General features: G+C 50.1%; 2 protein-coding genes across 2 annotated transcripts; both read left to right on the forward strand.

Annotated features, from left to right (window-relative positions):
- The first annotated feature begins 419 nt into the window (after window positions 1-419).
- On the forward strand, window positions 420-13,042 carry LOC8023780. Its single transcript, XM_040206217.2, has 5 exons — window positions 420-425; window positions 514-599; window positions 3,660-4,059; window positions 12,602-12,677; window positions 12,936-13,042. Exons 1-5 carry the CDS (start codon window positions 420-422, stop codon window positions 13,040-13,042), a joined length of 675 nt encoding a protein of 224 aa, XP_040062151.2.
- Window positions 13,043-20,949: 7,907 nt separating this feature from the next.
- Window positions 20,950-21,582, forward strand: LOC115310234 (protein trunk). The gene has a single exon (XM_029968561.4). It carries the CDS (start codon window positions 20,950-20,952, stop codon window positions 21,577-21,579), a length of 630 nt encoding a protein of 209 aa, XP_029824421.2. The 3' UTR covers window positions 21,580-21,582.
- The last annotated feature ends 46 nt before the right edge of the window (window positions 21,583-21,628 follow it).

The following is a 21,628-nucleotide window of genomic DNA, read 5'->3' on the forward strand; positions in this document are numbered from 1 at the left end:
AACAAGTAACGACAACCAATACTAATGACAAAGTCCCTTTCGCTGAAACAAAATGGCATCATTCAGTTCAGTCCTTTGCTTTGCGCTACAATTCGCTTCCTAAAACACTGCATCATCACGCAGTCGGCGCTTTAAAGAATGTCGCTACTTGCAGGAAGCTCTCATCTGGGAACTTTAGGTAAGACACGTTATTGGATGATCCAAAATAGCACGGGACTCACAGTTAGGTCTATTTCCATTAGAGTCCCCCAGAGCTCCAGAAACGCAGAGCGCGGTGAACCCCGAGCTTCTTCTTCTCACAGCCAATGAGATTGAAATCGCGAAGCCACGAGCGAGAACATGTATAAGCCACACCCTCCGCTCCTTCAACTGTGTGCGTGACTCTAGTTGAGAGAGAGAGAGAAAGAGAGAGAGAGCAAATGGCGGCGCGTTCTAATCGAGAAACCGCGACATCGTCGAATAGCCGTTGATAGCGCACCAGCGGGCTTACCTTTTTTTTTCCCCCTGTCGCAGGTAGTGTCCCTAGCGGCATGCCTAGCCTCCAGAGCAACGGACGCCCGCAACAACAGGTCTCCGCCCAAGAAGCACAGACGCATCCTGTGAGTATATATACAGAAAAAAAAAAAAAAAAAAAACTCGCTTGTTACAAGCCGCGGTTTTTGAAAGAGCCCGCTCTAGTTGGAGGAGTTACTGCTAATAACTCCAACAGGAGCGCGTTGTATATTAGAGCTCCGACTGGTGGTAAAACGAAGTTACGGACCATGAAAACAACCGCCTTCCGCGCGGTGCACCACCTGGTGTCTACTGGGCTCAGTGAAAGGCGTTTTGAGCGAGCGCATTTTGGCTCTCTTCCGCAAAATATCAAACGCCTGGTAGGCGCCCACAGCCAAGTGACTCGGCAGTTTTTGCCTGACACGTTTAGCGCTGGAAGGGTGTATCATATCGGATACATTAAAATGGACCCGTAACTAAAGCAGACATTGTACGGTACTGAATACGAGTGATCAAATTACTTGTAACCTATTACTTTCTGGAGTGATTTTGTAATCATTCGAATAGGTGCAGTCACCAGGCCCGATCTAAAATGGACCATAGAAATCGACGCCTGCACGGAGCAATCTAAACTTCCTGTCAAAAGTGTATTTCACAAGTTCGTTTTTTTTTTTTTTTCTTAAATTACGAAGCGTGGCTCCCATTATGTAAACAATAAGGCCAAAAGTCTTGACACGGCCAACGGCGCGCGACGACGCAGACGACTGAGTCGAGCGGCGGGTCGCGTTTGGCGCACGTATTCATAGACGGCGCTACCTCCTTAACAGCTCGCGACGACCGTAACTTACTAAAATAAGGATGATCTTTTTGTAGTGTACCTTTGTTTTTTAAACATAAATCGGGAGAATAAAAGCAAAATAAGTAAGTCAAAAAAGAAATGCGGGCAATAAAAGCAAGACTTGAAGAAAAAAAAAAAAAAGCGGTTACCCGGTGGCATAAAGCGCGATCCAAACCAACGCTTCTTTTTGCGCCTGTAGGTCGTGCGGCTGCGGATGTGACGCATTTCCGTGACGTCGCGCCGCTTCTTCGCTCCTTCCGGGCGCGCACGAAGAAGTTGGATGATTTCAACTTCTCTCTGGACGCGCACAAAAACGCGCGGTGACGTAGCAGGGCGCGCCTGTGTCCCGGCCAATCGGTGGAGGGCAAGCTAGTTCCGGCTCCGCGTTTCTCGCCGTCTGGCTACCCTCTCCCCCCCCCCCCCCCCTTTCATTCTCTTCCAACATGACAACGCGATCTCTCTCTCTCTCTTTCTCTCTCGCCGTCTGGCCGGCCAGTCTGTCGCAGTTGCACTTTGCTTGTGCGCTCGTGCCGAAGTTTCGCCCGTCCAAACCAAAGCGCACGGTTCTGACTCAGAAAGCGCGCCCGGAAACAGCAAAAACGCCACGAAATGCGTCACATCCGCAGCCGCACGACCTACAGGCGCAAAAAGAAGCGTTGGTTTGGATCGCGCTTAACGACGGCGTTCTTGCTGCCGACGGATTTCGTCTGCTTTCTTTCGCTGGTCGGCTACAGCTTCCGACGTAGAGTACCTCAATGTTGTTGGCCGCACGCGCAGCGGCCAACAACATTGAGGTACTCTATTCCGACGCAGGTCCCGACGCCACCTATCGATATGCGCGCCAAACGCGCCCCGCCGTCCGACTTGGTCGTCTGTTTCGCCGTCCGCGCCGTTGACCCTGGCAAGTGTTTTGGCCCAATTTTTTTCTTTTTTTTTTTTCTTTTTTTACAGAAAGGGAGTTACGTTTCGTAATTTTCCTGGAAAAAAACGACCTCTGCAAATACACTTCTGACGAAAAGTTTAGATCGCTTCGTGCAGGCGTCGATTTTCAAGGTCTATTTTAGATCGAGCCTGGTGACTTTAGACACCCTGTATTAGGAAGTAATTCCGAGGGTAATTCGATTACTTTTTGAAGTACTTGTAACCGTTGTTATTTGTTGCTTCCCCTTTCTAGTGACGTCCTTTGTTCGTACAAGTTTCCTACCAAGGAATTCTCGAACCAGGTATCTGACAGGATGGTTTACGAAAATTGGCGGAGTTAAAAGATAATTAGTTCATAATACGGTGGTTCTAACCCAATAACGGAGAGTACAAAAGACACGCTTTCAGACCGGTCGATAACCCTGTCGTTTTGAACGTCTGAAGTAATCGAAAAAGCCACGGTTATTTTTTCAAGTAAGGGCCAGTTACTTTTCTTTTCAAGTAATTTGATTGAATACTTTTTAACCAAGCTTCATTCTAGTCGATTATTTTTTCGAGTGACACGTATGAATATAACCAGGTCTCAAGCGAGCATAAAACCCCACTGCCAATACATCATACAAAAGACAGTCTGCAGCCAATAGCTGCATTCGATGTACCTGCACCGGTGCAGAAAGGTGTAGGGCAGTCTACTTCCGGTATGCGTATTGAGACAGGACCGGAAGTACACCGCCCTACACTTCTCTGCACCGCTGCAGAAGGTACAGGTTAGTCGAACGCAGCCACTGTCTGAAGCGTGTTGTTCCTTGGACGACGGTTCTGTCACATTGACCATAAGAAAACATTCTGCAGGCATGATCGAAACATACATACGAATTAAAAAAAAAAAAAAAAAAAACATAATTTGAAAGTGCTAGAGCGTGGCCTCATATATACTGACAAAGCCTACCTGGCAGATCGCCATGAGAGGCGGCCGCCGAAATAGAAAAGGTGGAGCGGCAGACAACGGATGAGAGAAGAGCCATGTGACAGGCGCCCCGCTGCGGCGATACGCCGAAACACACTTCTCCCGAGCGAACAAGTGTGTTTCGGGTCCTCGCCGCTGCAAAAGCCGCGCGCTGACGTCCAGGTTCCCCGAGAAATGGCTCTTTGATGCTCTATGCTACCATATCCTCGCTCTCCAAATCCGCGACCGGGCACTCTATGGCTCCGTCGTCGAACTGCCCGGCTTTGTGAGTAGAGAGGAGGCTATGCCACGACGCGTGGCGTTAGTGGTGGCGTAATGAAGCTGGCTGTGAGATCGGTTTGTTCTGTCATCGTGTCTGTAGCGAACGCCGTGTCGTTTGTACGGTGTTTAAGCGGTATGACAGCGGCTTTTACGCTCTTTGAATGGAATCGCTACACCCAGGGACCTGCCGATGGCGTGGGCACGGGCCCGGAGACGCGACCCTTCCCTGTCTCCGGTCATCTTCGACACGATGCCCTACTCCAGGCCAAGCGAGTGCTGTCCCTCGGTCACCGAAGCCATCCAACCGCTAGGCGGCGTCTCCATCACCGGCCGAATCCTGGAGCTGTACCGGGAAGACAACGCCACGCAACGCTTCTACCAGACCTCTTGCAGGGACCACGTCAGGGGAAGGCCCTGCCGGTTCATGCGCTCAAAGTACGAGCCCCACTCCCGCTGCGTCCAGACCTACAGCTACATGTACGCCCTGGTCCGAGAGTTCCAGTCGGACGCGCCATGGAGACTGGATTACATCCGATACCGGAACGGCTGCACCTGCCAGATACAACGGCCCAGGACCTACGCTCCTGGTTCCATGGGTAGGCCTTGATGGCCGAGGACAAGGCCGCTTCGTGGGGGTAGTGTCGGGTGGTGATCTGTGAATGGCTTCGTCGTGGTCGATGATGTAGAAGCTGACGGGAGGTCTACGGTAGTGCACGTCGAGTCGTGGTGACCTGAAGGACATATTTCAACGCGAAGACTGACTGCTACTCGTGGGGGTCAACGGTAACGATGTCGAAGCTGACGGTACTTTCAGTTTCACGGTAGTTTACGTCGAGCCGACGTGACCCGAAGAACGCAGTTCAACCAACATGAGGACTGACTGCTACTAGAGAGGATCATGGGAAACGGGGCCTCCGAAATCAGGAGACCTAGCAGACTTCAATGGCAGGAAGAAAGGACCAGGTCCCTGGCGCGGTTGAAGACTTCAGGCTGTTCGCGACCAGACTGTGTTATCATGATAGCCTGGTGACGTTGTCACGAATACATTCAAAAAAGTCTATCATTGAGGGTTCGTTACCAAATTTGTTCAGCGTTCGATCTGGTGATTGTAAGCTCTGCGAGGACCGAACTGCGGACTGTGATGACCAGAAGAAACAAAAAAAAAAAGAAAAACTTTCTAAAAACAACGTCGATAAATTGTTTTTCATTATTTTTAAGCTTTTGTTTCAGCGGGTGATCAGGAAGAGCACGGTCGTGTGTGATGTAGATTTGTGTGAATAATGTGAACTTCAGGACCTGGGTGCCCCTGCGTTTTCTGAACCTCACTTCCTCAACGGTGTTACCTCCAATTAAGAGCCAAAATGAACAGCCCCAAAGTGTGTGTATAGATGTGCGTAGAAACTCTCCACGCTTGCTGTTCGAAACTACTTTCTGCAGCAGCGCGGCGCATGTCGCGAGTGCGCCACAATGACCTGTGATGTAGGGAACGTCGTGACAGCGTCCTGTAAAAACCGAGCGAGTCCACAAAGTGTTCAAGTTCATGAAGCATACTATACCGATCAGTGTTTCAAATAAAATTGACACATTTCTTTAAAGCGTGTGTGCGCTGTGAAGCCCTGAGCCTGGACAAGGAAGCGGCCAGAAACTTCTCTTAGGTTTGTGTTTAGGTCATGTTGTTTGATTGCGGTCCGGTGCCTCCCGTTAGAACGTATCTACGGTAATGAATATCTGGAGGGCGAGCCGTTCGTAGTACCAGCTTCCGCCGCTAGCAGCGCTTAGCGGCACTTTTCCGACTAGGTCTGCCAACTGGCATCGCGTGTACTTAGGTTCTAGCGGCATGTTGCGAATTATATTCTCAGACGCATCAAAATCATTCTTTTTTTTTTTTGCAATGTCTGACTTGAAGGACCTTTTACGTCCACATAAACATTTTTCTTTCTTGATCTTTTTTTTTTTTTTTTTCTCACGGGGCGAGGTTTGGTGAATAGGAGGGATGGAGAAGCAGTGTTGTTCAAAAATTGTTGCACTGACATGGCAGTTGGGTCATTGTCGTGATGGAACTACCACTCCCTCCTCTCCCACAAACCGGGGCATCTCTGCCTGACTGAATTGCGCAAGCGTCGCGAAACTCCCAGGTAAAACACCTGATTCGTAGTTTCACAAGGAGGTACAAACTCGGTGTAAACAATGCCCGAATTTTCTCGATGTTGTCATCATTTGAGGGGGTTGAAGATCGCACTGAGCGAGGTTGGTCGTCGATCAATAAATCACCGGGCTTGACGCGAAAAAAGTACTCGCAGACCTGCGATTTCTTCGTAGCATCTTTTTTATAAGCTGTCTGTAGCGTTACAAGGGCTTCCGCCGCCGTTTTCTCTAAACAAAGACAGCATTTCACGACCGCACGCTGTTCCTTCAAATCAGACATTGCAAAAAACGAGGAACGATTTTGAAGCGCTTGGGTAAAAAAGTCGCAGCATGCCGCAAGAACTTTGGCAGAAGACGCCGGTTGGCAAACTGGGGAAATGATTTTGAAGCGCTTGGGTAAACAATTCGCAACATGCCGCTAGAACTTTAGCAGACGACGCCGGTCGGCAAACTGACTCGGAAGTGGTGCCGCTAAGCACTGCTAGCGGGAGCTGGTACTTCAAACGGCCCGCCCTCCAGAAATTGACCCCCCCTACCCCATCGTTTAGAAGCTTCCAGGCAGCTGTCATGGACGCCGCCATAACCGACCTTCAGTTTTGTTTCCTCTCATTCCGTTCGCTCCACTTTATCATTGCCACAGCAGGACGTATTGCCACTTTAGGTGCTACTGTGTCCTTCTCTGCATAGGCCTTCGTGGAGGCTCCTCAACGTCCGCCTCAGTGGCTCGGCATATCTCGGTAAAGGCGCGTTCCCACCGGCGATGCGATCTAGTCGCGCGATTACTTTCATCGCAAAAGCGACCATCGCGGGCAAAAAAGCGACGCGATTTGAGCAGTCGCTTCCTGACCCGACTTTTTGCGATGCGATCTAGTCGCGGAGCGGTTGAGCTAATCAACGGCGTTCGGAGCGAGAGTTTTCGAAAAACGAGTCGGCTACGAAGGCGTTGGACTCGCTCATCGCGCACGCCAGTGTGACCATCAAATTTTTTTGCGATGCGATCTAGTCGCATCGCGCGACTGCTTACATCGCCGGTGGGAATGCACCTTAAGACAAGAGAAGGTCGGCAACGGCGGCTCTAATCTGGCACGTGTTTAAAGGGCTACTTCAACGAAATTTTAAATATGCCAATCGTGTTCAGAAATAGGTTGAACATGATCCACAATATCCGTAAATGGCACGTTTGTATTTTGAGCCTGGATGGCTGTATTTTTCGTTATAAACGGCCCACTCTGGCAAGCGCTCGGAGAACATCCAGCGGACAGCACGTGACATCCGGCGCAATCTGTCTCGGGATGAGCAAAGCTGCGGCTAGGCTGACGTCGGCAGGATGCCCTAGCCGTTCCAGCCACCAAAGCGGTCGAAGCACGCCAGCCATCGGGCCACTGCAACTAACCGCAAAGCTGCTGCTTGTGTGAATTTTGAGTGGCGGGTGGTTTTGAGTGGCGGGGCTTCTATAGACCTTTTGTACAAGGGCGCCGCCATCTTGAATTGTCGTCACTTCCAGTATGGGCGAAAACATTGTTTCGCCGTCGCCACGCTAATAGAAGACATTTAGGATATAAGCCTAACCGTCACACATTTTCGTTTTGGCTCCCCTCTATTTTCTTGCTAGTTACAGGTTGAAACGTTTTATTATTTTGTCGTCGCCCATACTGGAAGTATGGGCGATCCAATTCAAGATGGCGGCGCCCCTGTGGACAATGTCTATAATCTTGTAGAGGAAGAATAGCGACGGTCTGGGGCACACTCATACAGTGGCCCGATCGCTGATGTGCTTCGGCTGCTGTCAGCGGATGCTACGAGCCATCGGGGCCTATCCAAGGCCTCGTGAATGTCACGTGACCTTGGAGAGGGTGCACAGCGACTCGCGGAAAGCGTATCACGCGCTGCGTCCGCAGACTGGGATTGGCTGGGATAGCTCGCAGGCGTCCGCTGCGTCCGGACGTAAGGTCCCGAGACAAACTACGTCACGATTGCGGCGGATGTGACGTGCTCTCCACTGGCTGTTCTCCGAGTGACAGAGTGGGCCATTTATAACGAAAAATACAGCCATCCGGCTCAAAATACAAACGTGCCATTGTCATTCACGGATATTGACTGGGTCATATTCAGCCTCCTTGTGAACACGACGGGTATATTTCGAATTTTTTTCAAGTATCGCTTTAAAGCGTCTATAAACTCACCAACACAGCGCGCTGTGGAGATATAGCATTAGCCACCATAGTGAAAATTGCCAGCTGCTTGCGCTTCCGTTCGTGGCGATGCTAGTGGTCAACCTAAAGAATAGAGAGGATATTTTTTCCCACGGTAAAACCGAGGGGTTACACTGCGTGACACTGTTAGCGCAAACAATTCGGCACTTTTTCGCTTATTACTTTGAAAAGGCACTGGCTGATATCAAAATTTGCACTTTCGTTTACCCCAACAGAGCACATCCAGCGCTATAGTACAAGGTGGGTCAATGGGCTCAATGGCTGTTTGAAGGGACCGCGAAAATCGGTTTGTGAAAGCATTGAGGTACTATCGGGGAAAAATGAAATGCGAACAGAGGAGCGCGTGGCTCGCGGTACAGGCTGCGCCACCTGGAAGTGAGCCTAGGGGCAAGGGTGCGTGGCCTACTCCGATATGTTCACGCCCCTCGCTCAGGGCTCCCCAAGCTTCTGCAGTGCGCCCCTCAGTGCGTTGAAAGCTATCACCGCTATCTTTGCTCGCTCGGCGTGCGCGGCGAGCTTCTTCTCACCGCACGCGCTGAGCCAGCAAATATAGCAGTGATGCTTGCAGCGCACTGAGAGGCGAGCTGCCGAAGCTTGGGGAGCGCTGAGCGAGGGGCGTGAACACATCGGAGTAGGCCACGCACCCTCGCCCCTAGGCTCACTTCCAGGCGGCGCAGCCTGTACCGCGAGGCACGCGCTCCTCTGTTCGCATTTCATTTTTCCCCGATAGTACAATTTTCTCCAGAGGTTACCGAAGAACGTGCATTACAAATATAAAATTTTAACAGAACCAACTGACCTCAGTAAAGAGGTAGAAGTAAAGAAACTTGAAATCCCTACCTGCGGCATCCGTGTGCTAAGGAAAGGCGTCTGATTAGTAAGCCAGGTGAGCCAAGGCACTTTTAGATCGGGGCGTGTACTCTGGAAGGGTGCCTCTGGTTCCGTAATAGAATAAAAAGGTTCATTTCTGAAGTCCACGACCGTTGAGAGGTTCCGTATTGCCGCCACGTCTTCCCCACATTGGCACCGACAGATGGCGGCACGTAAGATATCAGGCGGCCATTACGGGCGCTTCCCTCGATCTCGGTCTCGGCCATAGCAGACGACGTTTCTGAGCCGGAAGCGATGCGTTCTTTTTCTGTGCAAATTGTCAGGATAGGATTATTTTATTCTACTAATAAAACATAAAAAGATAGGGTAAAACGAGAACAACGAAACAGATGTGTTCTCTAGTTGTGTGTGTGTGTGTTTTTTTTTTTCGACAATAATTTCTGGCTACATATGTCGCCTGCTTTGCACTGTCTGGTTGTTGCCATGTCTCTTTTCTTGTCTGAAACTTTCATCCGTGCTGTTTTGGGGTGCGAGTCATTTCTCTCTGGGACGGGGAGTGCCATACGACTAGGAGAGGCCCACCGACGTTTTCGGGAGGAGTTTCGGCAGCGACTTCAGAGCTCCTCGACAATCCTATGCTGGGCGAGGCGTTTCAACGAGAACGGAAACCCTGAAAACATGCCACCGGCAACAGAAACCGTGGCTTCATCACCGGAGCGGACGCTGAAGAACGCGGTGCTCGGTGCCCTACTTGTCGACGTGGAAAGCACTGCCAACATCTTCCGGCTCTTGCGCCAATCAGACACCTCTGGTTAGCACACGGCCGCCGTAAATAAAGATTTCAATTTTTTTTTTTTTTTTATTATTACAGCGAAGCTATATATGGCTAGGGTTCCATGCATTTTGGGTATCCATGTGCCAAAACAGAAGCCAGAAATTGCACGTAAAAGCACTCCATTGTATGGAAATCCATATACGCCTGGTCACTTCGATATTCATTTTGAAAAGGAAACACGTCCAACCCTGTGATAATGGAGATACATCCGAGACAATGGACCTTCTTTTACTCAAGTAGTCTGACGTTACGTCACTGCTTTACATATCTAAAAGCAGCCGCTTTTATATATGTAAATCACTATATGTACAGATTTAACTTTAGCAAAGAATCTCGCCACAGTTGTAATGGAACCCACTAGTGTATATCGTAGTGATCAGAAAGCAATCGTCACCACCGTTTTAAAATGATGTATATGTATATAATGAAAATAAGCATTTGGTGAAGTACTTTTCTGTGTCTCTTGGTGAAACACTTGTGGTGGTGCTCTACAGCTTCCCTGGCCCACCACCATCCAAAGAGTTGAATGGCTCACAATTTCTTTTTCTAACTTTTTACTCAGGTAGATTTGTTGAGTGAAATATGTATGCCCTTACTGTATGTCCCTCAGCCACTTCTGTGCAAAGCCTTAGCACGATACGTTCAGAAACCGATTTATTCCGTCCCTTCAAACAGACATCAATCCCTTTGACTTACCCTGTAATTATAATGATGGTCTTCCAAGACTGTTCGCGCTAACCGTGTCATAGATGTACAAAGGTCAACAACCGTAACACCCCGTCATTTCAGATTTTTTTTTTCTACGGTTATGTTCTTATGTGTTTTTTTGTTGTTTTTCGATTTCTTTTGCTCTGAATGGTTGATTACGGCGGGGATGGTCGGAAGCAAACGTCATTCCATTCGGGGTCCGACCGCAACGGCGGAAGTACCTCTTATCAAAGTGGCGTCGCGGTCTTGGCGTCCGCCAGCGACATCCGACGCATAAACGCAGGGAGAAGCACACCGTCAGCTCGTCTCGTCGTGCCGCAAGACCAAACGGCGTGCTGCTTACCGTTCTCACGATGGCGGAAACCAAACTAGACGAGCGAGCCGGTAGTACTCCGGCACCGATAAGAGTTCTTACTTCACGCAAGAACGCAAGAACGCACATAGTGTTCCAAAGGGCGGGTTAGGTAGCACCCGAAGAGCTATTTATATTCCGTTTCACGCTAAGTTTCAGCGCAGCCGACGATCAGACGGAGGCTATCAAGCGTCCCAAAAGGTGCAACTTCGCGGCGCCCGTGGTTTCTGTCAACGAGCTCGAGTATTACCTTAGAGCGGTAAACCGGAACCCATGGCCTGCAGTGGAAATGGCACTCTTGGGTAAAGGTCTTGTACCCGTTGCGTTCGAAAACCTACCCGCGTCCAGCATTGATGTATCTGTCTTGTCACGTGACTTGATCCACAGAAATAACTCCGATCCATTTGAGTAAGATTGGAATAGAACCCCAGAGGGCCCATCTGCCGACCATGATCATGGTCAATCTGATCTGGCCCGCCTCTGGGCGCAGCCATCTTAAAGGGGCTCTGCAATCATGTTTAAGCGTTTACCTTTTTTGCGGTTTCCACGTCCCTTGGGGTTGGGGCAAGCCAGCGGGCACGGAGAGAGTAACTAAATATCAGTGCGTCATATTTTAACCGGACGACGCGGAAACCTCCTCCACCTGGGCGACCCGCGTTGCCGAAAGCGCGCGAAATGTGACGTCTTTGGTCCTCGGCTTACTACTAGTCAAAGCCGCTAAAAGCTTCTTTTAAGTCGAAATACAAATTATAAGTGGCGCGAGCCGTTTCAATTATTTATAAAAGTAGCCTTTGTTCAGCATTTTAGATCAGAAAAGAAACAAATGGAGTTTATAGAGTATGGAAACAAGAAATTACCAGTCGACATACCCGCCACCAAGCGGTGGAAAAGGCGGCGCATACTAGAAAGGTCTACTGGGATCAGGCACCGACGAGTAACGAGCGTAGAAAGGTCCCGGATGTACGCGGCGGCGCTGCAGTCGAGGAACCGACCGGTTCCGAGCGTTCCGAAGGCCTTCGGCGAGCAGCTTTCGCTTGCGGTTTGGCCCTTTGGCGGTATGGCAGCGCGAAGTGGCTCCCGTTTTCAACTCATCTTTACCGCCCCCCCCCCCCCCCCATCCCCCCCGGTTTGCTGTCGTTTGTGGCCAATGAAGTGTCATGCCGAATTAGTTTACTATGATCGCGCAGCAAATGCAATGCGAGCCGCCCTGGCTGCCCGCTTCCTACAGCTTATCCGGAACATGCTTTAGTGGCGCCCTCTCGAGCCGTCAACACGGAGTGCTACAGCCGTGAGCGCTCGCTGAGCTCACTACCCCTCCTCTAGTTCACGGCCACTCAAGCAACCAAGGACGTCATGAAGGAGGGTATTTTTTGCTCGTTTTTTGTAATTTTAATTTGCTTATAACTTTTAAAATAAATCGAAATTCGAGAAGAGAAAAGTTTCATTAGGTTACTACGTTCTCTGCGCTCAGGTTCGGTGCAAATTAAAACCAGTAATAAAGTCCTTGCAGGGCCCCTTTATCGTCGCGTGATCACTAATGCAGCAAACAGGCAAGATGGTGGCAACCGGGGGGGAGTGCCCATTTTTGGCCGCTGGTCTACCGCTCTAAGTTTACTCAAGCTCGTTAGTTCTTGTGCGTATGCTGGATAGATGGATGGATGATATTGGCTATGCCCTTTGTAACGGTTGGTAGCTAATTGCGCCACATAGCGTGAGAAAATGCGTTCCTCCCCCACTTAAATACACAATTTCTTTCCGTCTACATCCCCAGGGGCGGATGCAGGAATTTCCTGAGGAGGGGGGGGGGGGGGGGGGGGGGGGGTCAGCGTACAATCTGTTTCGGAACCCCCTTCCCCTCTCCCTCGTTTTACGCCCTAAATTTTACACGTGCAGACATCAAGAGGGGGTCAGAACATCCGGACCCCCCCCCCCCCCCCCCCTCTCTCTAAATCCGCCCCTGTACATCCCTGCAACTATCACAGGGCCAGGGGAACGAACCACCAGGCTGACCTTTTGGGAGATAGAGAAAATACAAAAGAAAAAAAGAAAAAAAAGGAAGACGCAGCCCCGCTGTCAACGGCTAAACCAGGGCCTCGAAACTCGTCCAACACAAAGTTGGGGCCGAAGTTGACGGAGCGCACCGATAGGCCTACCACGACGACGACTTCACGCTTTTTTCGCCGACGTCCAGACGGCGCGCTCCGCGAACTTTCGCCTACAACTTTGGGTTTGACGAGTTTAGGGCCCCAAGGGTGACCAAAGTGCGACTCACCAGCCGCGGGTCCAAGCGCCACTCGCCGTAGAAGGAAAGAGAAGAAACACAATACAAATAGTCCGGACTGCCTCGTGAAGCCGAGCAGCTTGCCGGCCAGAAAGTTCGATCGATATTCGGATACTGCCGCGAGCCACCCTCCTCGGCAACGTGCACGCGGTAAGATCAAGACAGTATGCAACCCCGACGGACAACAAACCCGACTGAATAGACCGATCTCACCAGCTAGTTTGAGTACGCCACCGCTGCCGCCATGCATCGTGGGAGCTGTAGTCTTTCTGCATGCGCAACAACCTTGCTGGAGGTCTGCGCGAGCAGAGCACGAGGCGGCATGAGCTGTCGCGTGAACTGGCGTCTGCCTCCTACGAACTACAGTTATGGCGGCGTCACGCATGCGTGGAACGCTTGGTGAGATCGGTCTACTGCTCGGGACAGCAACGACGTCATTCAACCTCAAGCAGCTTGTTCCGAGAATAAAGAAACACACACAAAAAAAAAAACATAATGACCAATCGTTTTATGAGTATAAATCGCTGCAGTCATCAAATAAGATAAAAAAAAAAACTCTCACGTCTATTTTTTTTTTTTTTTGCCGCTTTTTACTTAGAATTGTTCTCTTTTATGGCTCTTTAGCCAGACCGTGACGTATGGCTTTTACGGCCAAACATTCGTCTGGCCATCCCTGGGTTAAACCAATCGCGCAGAGTAAACGGGCCGTCATCGTGCGTTTCTGTCGTGCACGGATTAGGTTTAGCAGGTTATAGCAAACTCGCAAAGACGACAGGCGCCGTGATGATGCACTTTTTGGCGCGCGGGTCCTGAATTGCCTCTGTCAGATCGCAACGTAGGCTGCGCTCGAACGCATCGTGAAGAGGAGTACAGCGATGCTGCGTCAGCCGATAGTGGGCTGCAACGCTATACGCCCCGATGATCATTCTGACGATCGATTATTTATGTAGAGTGAGTACCTCGCTGGGGAGACCCTAAGTTGAACCACACACTGACGGGGATAGTCGGCGAGTGTTCAGCACGCTCCCAACTATGTCCCCCGCTCTCCCTCGGTGAAACACTAGAACTTCCAAAATTTTCCCTTTTTTCTTCTTTTTTTTTTTTTTTTGTTATGTTTGCCGGGTAACAACACCGCCCGGAACACGCTTGAACGAGTACAGGCCTCAGGTAATCAGACAAACAAAAAATGTCGCGAGTGTTTCTCTGTTTATTTCCGGCTTGCCAAAGTAAACAAAAAAAAATTGAAAGACGTTTACAATTCCCTGTAATGCCGAATTAGAGCGCAGCTCTTGAGGGGGAGGGAAGGGTACGGAGAGGAGGGTATGGCCTCTCCTCCCCCTCCGTGCCCTCTCCTCCTCTCTCCTCCTCCACTCATTCACCTCCCCTCCTCGTCCCTTCCCTCCCTCCCTCGTGAGGCCACTTGTGAAGGCCTCATGAAGGTCGTGACCTTCACTGTGAAGGTTGTGACCTTCCTCGTGACCTTCGTGACGTCACTCGTGACCCTCGTGACGTCATTGTGGGAACGTCCTATAATACAGCGCGCGGTTGCATTATGCGACGCCGCTCAATGCGACGCCGCTCAAGCCGGAAACGAGCATCAGAGCTGAATTGCCCAGAGATTCTTGAGATATGGGAACAAGTCAAACCATGGAGTGCGGAATTCGTTTGCAAGAGGGCCTTTTCAAAGGTACGCGCCATCACTGCGTGGTCACGTGCTCTGAGCATGATTTGGACACGAATGCTGCCTCGGCGTTCGGCGTCAACTCGGATCCAATCACGCGCGCGCCGCGAACCGGTAGAGGTTCGAGTTCGACCAGTTTCGGCTTTTTCGAACTTTTTGTGAAAAGTTCGACTCAGGTTCGACTGTTATGCGCGTGCGGGACAGGCGTGTCCGTTGGCTTCGGATTGGATGGTGATGGCTAAGGGATGAATTAAGGGCAGCACTAATTGGTTATTTCATTAAGATAGTAAAACAAATTTAAGTTATTAACTTCTTCAGTGATTACAATTAGTTTATTTTAATTGTAACTGATCATAAAATAAAAATAACCCTTTGCATAAAAAGATATTCTCCAAACCTAGACATGCTTATATCAAGGTCTGGCCACACTGTCCACAAATTCGAACCGGTCGAATCTCGTTAAAAGTTCGAAGGTTCGTCGAACCAGTTCGGCCAAGTCGAACCCTGAAAGTTCGACCTAAAAATCCGGTTCGACAAAAGTTTGCGACACCCCTAACTATGGTATACTAGAGCTGGGCAGTGTGTCGTCCGCGCCGAGAAGCAACGGAGGGAGGAGGTCGGCGCAGCGATGACGGCGCGCGAGGAGGCCAGGGGGCGCTGCGGGTAACAGGCGTGCTCCTCCCCGCTCGGATTGCCGTGTGGTCGTACTGCTTGTGATCGCGTGGTTCGCGTCGTCACCTTGTTTTGCTGCAGTTTTTTTTTTTTTTTTTTTTTTTTTTTTTTTATTATGGTTGAGTGAAATGGATTGTGATCGGTGCCGTTCAGTAAGGTGTAGACAACGCGTGCAATGACAGAAAAACGGCGGGACAAGAGAGACGGGACGTGTTTTGTGTCGGGGCAGTGATTTCCCTACACCCCTCAGCGGGGGTGTACTCCCCCCTTGTTTTTCCGAAAGCACCCCTTTAATTCGCAACGACTCTTATATTCTCAATGCCCCCCCGAACACCCTCCCTAACCTCAATTCCTGGGGCCCGTGCCGGGTTGCAACAGTGGCTACCGGTCCTGCAATGAAGCCCGTTCTCTTTTTCGTGCCCCTCTCGAGTTCAATCGGCGTCAGTCGTCGTCCCGCAACATTAAAAGGAGTGACAGGGAGACTGTGCTTCATGTAAGGCAGGCTGTCATGACAGTCGTCCTCTACATTTTTTTTTTTCCGGACTTTTTGCACTCTAAAGTATCTGCTAAATCGGTTTTATAGACACTGGTTTGGGCACACCGAAGGGTCCTGTGCACGCTGACTGCATTAGAAAGGCTTGGAGAAGTGACTGTGAAAATGTGACGTTAAAGGTTATGGCCTCACATGAGCAAATTATTTTTTTTTCCTAACGGCTTTAAAAATATGAGGGTTGGCCCAGCACTCCGTCTCTTCAATGAGGAGGTGCTAAGAGGCCTCTTTCCTTTTTTTTACCGCAAGAAAATTGAAGGGTCTTATGGCCCAGCGGAAGATACTGTCATTTATCCTGAAGATGTCGAAGCTCATCAAGATCATGACCTCACGTTGGAGAATGCAGAGGTACAAAACGCCATAGGCGCCGACTACGGGGGAGCTCGGGAGCCCCCCTCTCCCGAGCTCTTGGGAAAAGCAAGTACCATCGCCTCCGGAATCCTTGGGTGTACCTCATTAATCTCATCTGTGCGCTGGCGCCCAGTGTATAATTAAAAATTTATCTGTGTGCCCTGGTGCCCACACATATTAATATAGCTGGTGCTCAGTGGATAAATAAGGATATATACACTGTGGTTACTACCAGAGCTGGTGAGTGGATACATTTTCCTAACTATTCGCACAATCCTGTTTGAAGTCCCCACGTAGTAACAGCAAATACGATAAAGGCTAGTACTGGAAATTCCATCGAAAGCCCGTGGAAGTAGTTGCGTGAGTCGGCAGTGGCACCTCCATGCAGCCTACGGAAGTAGACGATATAGCCCGTTTTGTAAGCCCCATTTTGTTTTCCCAAACATTGAAACAATTCATTAGGGTTGTGAGCTTCAACCCCGGAATTCATTGATCACAACTACAGTGACAGCGAAATTATAGGGTCACAAAAGCACACATTTGTTTAGGTATCACGCCATCAGCATGCTTATCCTACGTTATCCAGGGGATTACACACGTTTGGGACGTCTCTTTCAAGAGACTTCCCCAACGTTTCCCTGGGGGATGGATTTCCCGCAGCTATTCAGAACGCAACATTGTCAGCGCGAACAAGCGATCGCCGGTTTTTCTATGAGAAACCAAAGGATCTCAGCAAAGTTCGAATTGCTGAGGAAAAAGCTCATTCGGGTCTATAATGCAGGTGATAAAAGTTCGTCCTCACTAATACTCTTTCGAAGTAAATCCGAGAAAGCGCCAATGTCTTGTTCGCGCTAGCAGTGCCGCGATGTGTACTGTGGCGTCCTGTCCGAAGATGCACGTCTCGGGTAAAGCATTTGGCAACGAATTAGTGCGATAAATATTATGTGAAACAGCAGAAATAAAGAATACCGTAAAGAGTTAGCCAAACAATACGAAACAATCGAACCCGTGCGGAACGCCAAGCCAGCCAAGCGCTACCGCTGCCTGCGCTCCGCACTCCGGCAGCACGCCTACTACACGTTGCGCCCTCTCGCGGCCACCGATCCGGTCATCGCTGAAAGAGCCCCCCCTCCGCCGGCGCTCGCTACACTGCCCAGTCTTCTAGTACACCGTACCCTAACGCTCTACTTGCCCTACAAAATGGCGACCATCAATGTTGCTCGACAGACTTTTGAAAAAGGCTATATTTAACGGCGGACGTTTCCAGCGAATATAAAGTTAAAAACTGAGAAAACAAAAAGTAGGCGAACATTGAATTAGTAAAAAGGAATAGACCGATCTCACCAAGCGTTCCACGCATGCGTGACGCCGCCATAACTGTAGTTCATAGGATGCAGACGCCAGTTCACGAGACAGCTCATGCCGCCTCGTGCTCTGCTCGTGCAGACCTCCAGCAGGGTTGTCGCGCGTGCAGAAAGACTACAGCTCCCACGATGCATGGCGGCAGCGGTGGCGTACTCAAACTAGCTGGTGAGATCAGTCTATTTCGACGGTCAGCGATGACTCGGGTAGTCAACGCCAAGATCTTTCAGTCAACTATTGAAAGTACCGATTGATTATGATTTTTGTTTCCTCCATATTGTGCTGTTTACTGACCCTGTATTTTGCTGTCTACTACTTGCGCTTAAATTGTCTGCAGTGTCATAAAAAAAAAAAAAAAGAATGCGATTTACCGCCAGAAAAAAAAAAACAGGAATCCAAGAACTTGAAGGACGCTGGATGAAAACTGACAAAGCAGCCGTCCCTGAAAATAAGCGCCACTGAGATTGAAGTTTCCAAGATTCGGAAACTGCGGAACCAGCGGATGTCGTGAACTTTACGGACGATATGCTTACGAGTTCACGCCAGCAGCATGACTGCTGTCATGACATTACAAACATAGTTTAGAAGTCGCCACCCGAGTTAAACAGTTCAGCCGAGCGGAAAGTTAGAAAGATTCAGCCTGAACCATCCGTCTTTCCTGTATAAAGAACTAATTATCAGCATAAAAAAAATTGCTAAACGACTTTCATCATTAGAGTTCCGTCATATCCATGGTACGTATTATTTAAGCGATCGTATAAATGTGTTTCTAAGGCCACATTAGGTTGTGCTTTCGGGAAGTAACGAAATATTACTATTGTCTATTGATTGGTATCATCCCCTTCAACAACATGACACCATGCACTGCGGGAGAGTACCGGCACGTGAGCCGTAGTATGAGAGGTGGGGCATTCACCTTTACGCCAGCTGGCACTTCCGGTACACGCGCCTAATGCTAACTGCTGGTACTGGGAACACTGGCTAGATGGCGCACGCCTCCGCCCGATTTGTAGGGTTCAGCCGTACGGATCTACCCGTCTATTCTGCGGCAGATTCAGAAATGACGACAATAAATTCACGACACCCCGGACCACTGGTCTTCACAAGAGGCTTGGATGGCGCATTGAGAGAACAGGTATGAAGCCACCGGAAGTGAGCGGGTTGCACCGGAAGTGAGCGCTTGATAGGCTTTCCCACTCTTACGAGCGGTGGTCGAAACAGTGTCCAAGGCGCATGGTTTGCTTTTGTTATGTCAAGAGATGCAGGCCCGAGAAGTCTTCCTGGAAGCCATCTTATGTGTGATAATCTCGAGATTCTCACACATGTATTACATGCACATAAAATAAAACCGACTGCTGACTCTGTCCCCGCCGTACCTGCAACCCTCCAAACTGCTAATCCCCAAACGCCACCCCCCATCCCTGAAAACAAACTCTTTTTATTGCAAGATATGATTTTGATTTCACTAATGCTGGGGCTGTGGAGGAGGGTCCCAGACTATCCGTTAAAATGAGTGGGGGGTTCGAGACCCCCTGAGACTTCCCACACTTTAAGCCCTGGTGACCTTTGCTCGAAAGAAAAGCAGAAATCCTCTTAAATTGTCGGCCATGGCCCGGCAAATTCAGGCAATTTATCAATTAGTTCTGTACTATTTTTACTAAGAATTGTTTACAAATTGAAAATCGCTCGCTGAGAAGCACATCACGCATTATGGGCATCTGGGTCCGCAGAAGTTATACATACAAAGGGTAGTAAATCATAGCAGGTGTATTCCTAATTTTTTGGTACGTTGAAGTGTCACCGACTTACTAGACTTAGGACTTCGATCGCGAGGGGGTCTCGAACGTTTCGCGTAGACCGGAAGAATAAACAGGTATTCAGTTAAAATGATTCCGGAAGCCAGCCACCGCTTCTTTCTGCCAGTTATTTTGAGGAAATGCTCGTTTACTGGTTAACGAAATTTCAAAAGGAATCAACTCCAAAATAATACGACACCAGCACTCACAGAACACGTTGGAACCAATAGGATGCACGGAGTCATTTTCACTGAAGTGTTTACTACACACGCGAAAGGTTGTCGAATTTCGCTTTCCTGTTTTCAATTTAATGAGACATTTCTTTCTTAGATTTATTTTGTTCGAATCATAATAAAAAATACACCTTATTCGCCGTGGCAGAAGTAGTAGCGGGATAAAGTGCTGGATATTCTATTTTCATCGTCCAGCTTTTTTTTTGTACTGGGGTGAGAACAGCACAGGAGCATCCCAGTGCTTCGACACCTCAGTGCCAAAGGTGTTTGTTAGCGCAATTACGCGTTCCACGGTTTCAAACTTTGGTAAAATGTCTTACTACAAATATCACTTCGCCAAATAAACACAACGCGTGAAACCGGCTTGGTCCGCGCGTCACCCAAACAGCACATGAAGCGAGCTGACGAGTTTAGGGATCCAAGATCTGCGCCGTCTAATCCAGTATGTCCTACCCGTGACGTCATAAACGATGATGATGATAGCTAGAGAAGCGCCCTCTCTACTTCGCACACGCCGCCAAGAGTAGAGGTCAGTGCCCCCGACGCCTCAGATCCCGCCCGGCCCCACAGCCTTGGCTGCAGACGGGCAGGACGCGAGCAGAGGCAATACCCCCTAAAAGACAAGGCCTCCCCGTGACATCATCGTTAGTGGCTCCCGACCCACCTCAAGCGGCAAACACGCTTCGACAAAAGTACGCCGCGAAGCAGCAGGCGCGTTCGGTTTTGAGCGTCGCCGTGCTCTAGCGTCGCGCTGGCAGCGACGCTGCCTGAAACCACAACCGATGACTTCGGGGGAGGAATGGTGCAGGCCCTGTCTTCTAGGCGCGTTGGTTCGGCGCAAGCTCGGATAGATCCTCGCCCACATACTACAATCCGTTCACCCCTCTAAGCTGACAGTGCGATGGAAACTACGAGCTCGGTGGACCAGTCATACGTGTGTATTTTGCCACGTAATCCAGCTCTCCCCTCATACCCTGTGCAGGGATGTGTGTTCCGTGGTGAAAGAGAGAGATAGGGAGGAAGGGGGGAGGGGGGGCATGACCTTAGGGGGGCGAGTGCGTAGGCCTTCACCTCACTGTCAGCTTAGTGGTCAACTTTTTTTTTTTTTTTCGAATATTTGAAGGGCAGAGAAAGGGGCAAAGCAGCTTGGCCTTGTTCCAAGCTGAGCCTTTCACAAAAGCCCCGGACCCTCCCGGAACAATCTTCTTTTCCCCAAACCACTCATCGCACTATCACACCTGTACTACTGCGAGGCAGCGTGTCACACAAACTGGTCTCGACACACCCCTTCACAATCCCTCCTTATAAACGGAGTCATAATAAGCGGAGGTGTTCTTCCAAACGATTTTGACAATGCGGGGTCTATCTAGCATCCGGCCGCTCGGTTTTTCACGCGACCACTTCTGTTGCAGACGACACCTGGGTTAGCGGACGAACGGCACCGGCGCCATGAAGCCGCCATGTTGGTTACTCCACGTGCAGCGGCGCGTCTGACAAGTTCGCTACTCGTCATTCTTCTCGTCGCAGCGGGCGTCGAGACGTCGCCTAAGCCCGCGTGCTCCAGGGCGACCCGCGAAGACCTGGAAAGGCTTCTGGGATCAGCGTTCAACGCCCGCTACATGGCCATCGACAAGCCAGACCCGGAACCGACGTCGAGTCGACTCACTGCCCGGCATTCGGAGGACCCACTCAGCGACCAGGCCGACCTAGAGGCAGGCGGTTTTAGCGTCGACGCCGACTTCAGACAAGACTTGCCGGGTGAGCGAAGACGTGTACGCGAGAAGAGGTCGGAGACGGCCAAGCCCTGGGGCTGTACATCCAGACTGGAGTGGGAAGACCTCGGAGACGATCGGTTCCCGAGGTACCTACGGAACGTCAAGTGTCTCGGAGGTGACTGCTGGTTTGGGAAGTTCCGTTGCAAGGCGCGGGCTTTTACCGTGAAGGTGCTCAGGCGCAAGAGTGGCAAGGAGAAAGATGGCGATTGTGTAGTGAGTGCGTCGACGGCTGATTTGCCCGCGGAGCTTCGGGAACACTGGGAATTCGAGGAGCGCGCGGTGGCGTTCTGTTGTGACTGTTCGGTGGACGACTGAGCCCTCTTCTTTGGAACTGCCTTCTACGATGACTTGCAGTTTTCATTGA

This window comes from Ixodes scapularis, unplaced genomic scaffold (assembly GCF_016920785.2).
Source record: "Ixodes scapularis isolate PalLabHiFi unplaced genomic scaffold, ASM1692078v2 PGA_scaffold11__112_contigs__length_91849675, whole genome shotgun sequence".
Classification (NCBI taxonomy): domain Eukaryota; kingdom Metazoa; phylum Arthropoda; class Arachnida; order Ixodida; family Ixodidae; genus Ixodes; species Ixodes scapularis.

Bases quoted from the DNA above. Each gene is read 5' to 3' on its own strand.
- LOC8023780 (XM_040206217.2), top strand. The intron at 600-3,659 runs GTGAGTATATAT...CGCTACACCCAG, and splicing joins AAGAAGCACAGACGCATCCT to GGACCTGCCGATGGCGTGGG. The intron at 12,678-12,935 runs GTTGGGGCCGAA...CTTGCCGGCCAG, and splicing joins CGAAACTCGTCCAACACAAA to AAAGTTCGATCGATATTCGG.
- LOC115310234 (XM_029968561.4), top strand. From the start codon at position 20,950: ATGTTGGTTACTCCACGTGCAGCGGCGCGTCTGACAAGTTCGCTACTC.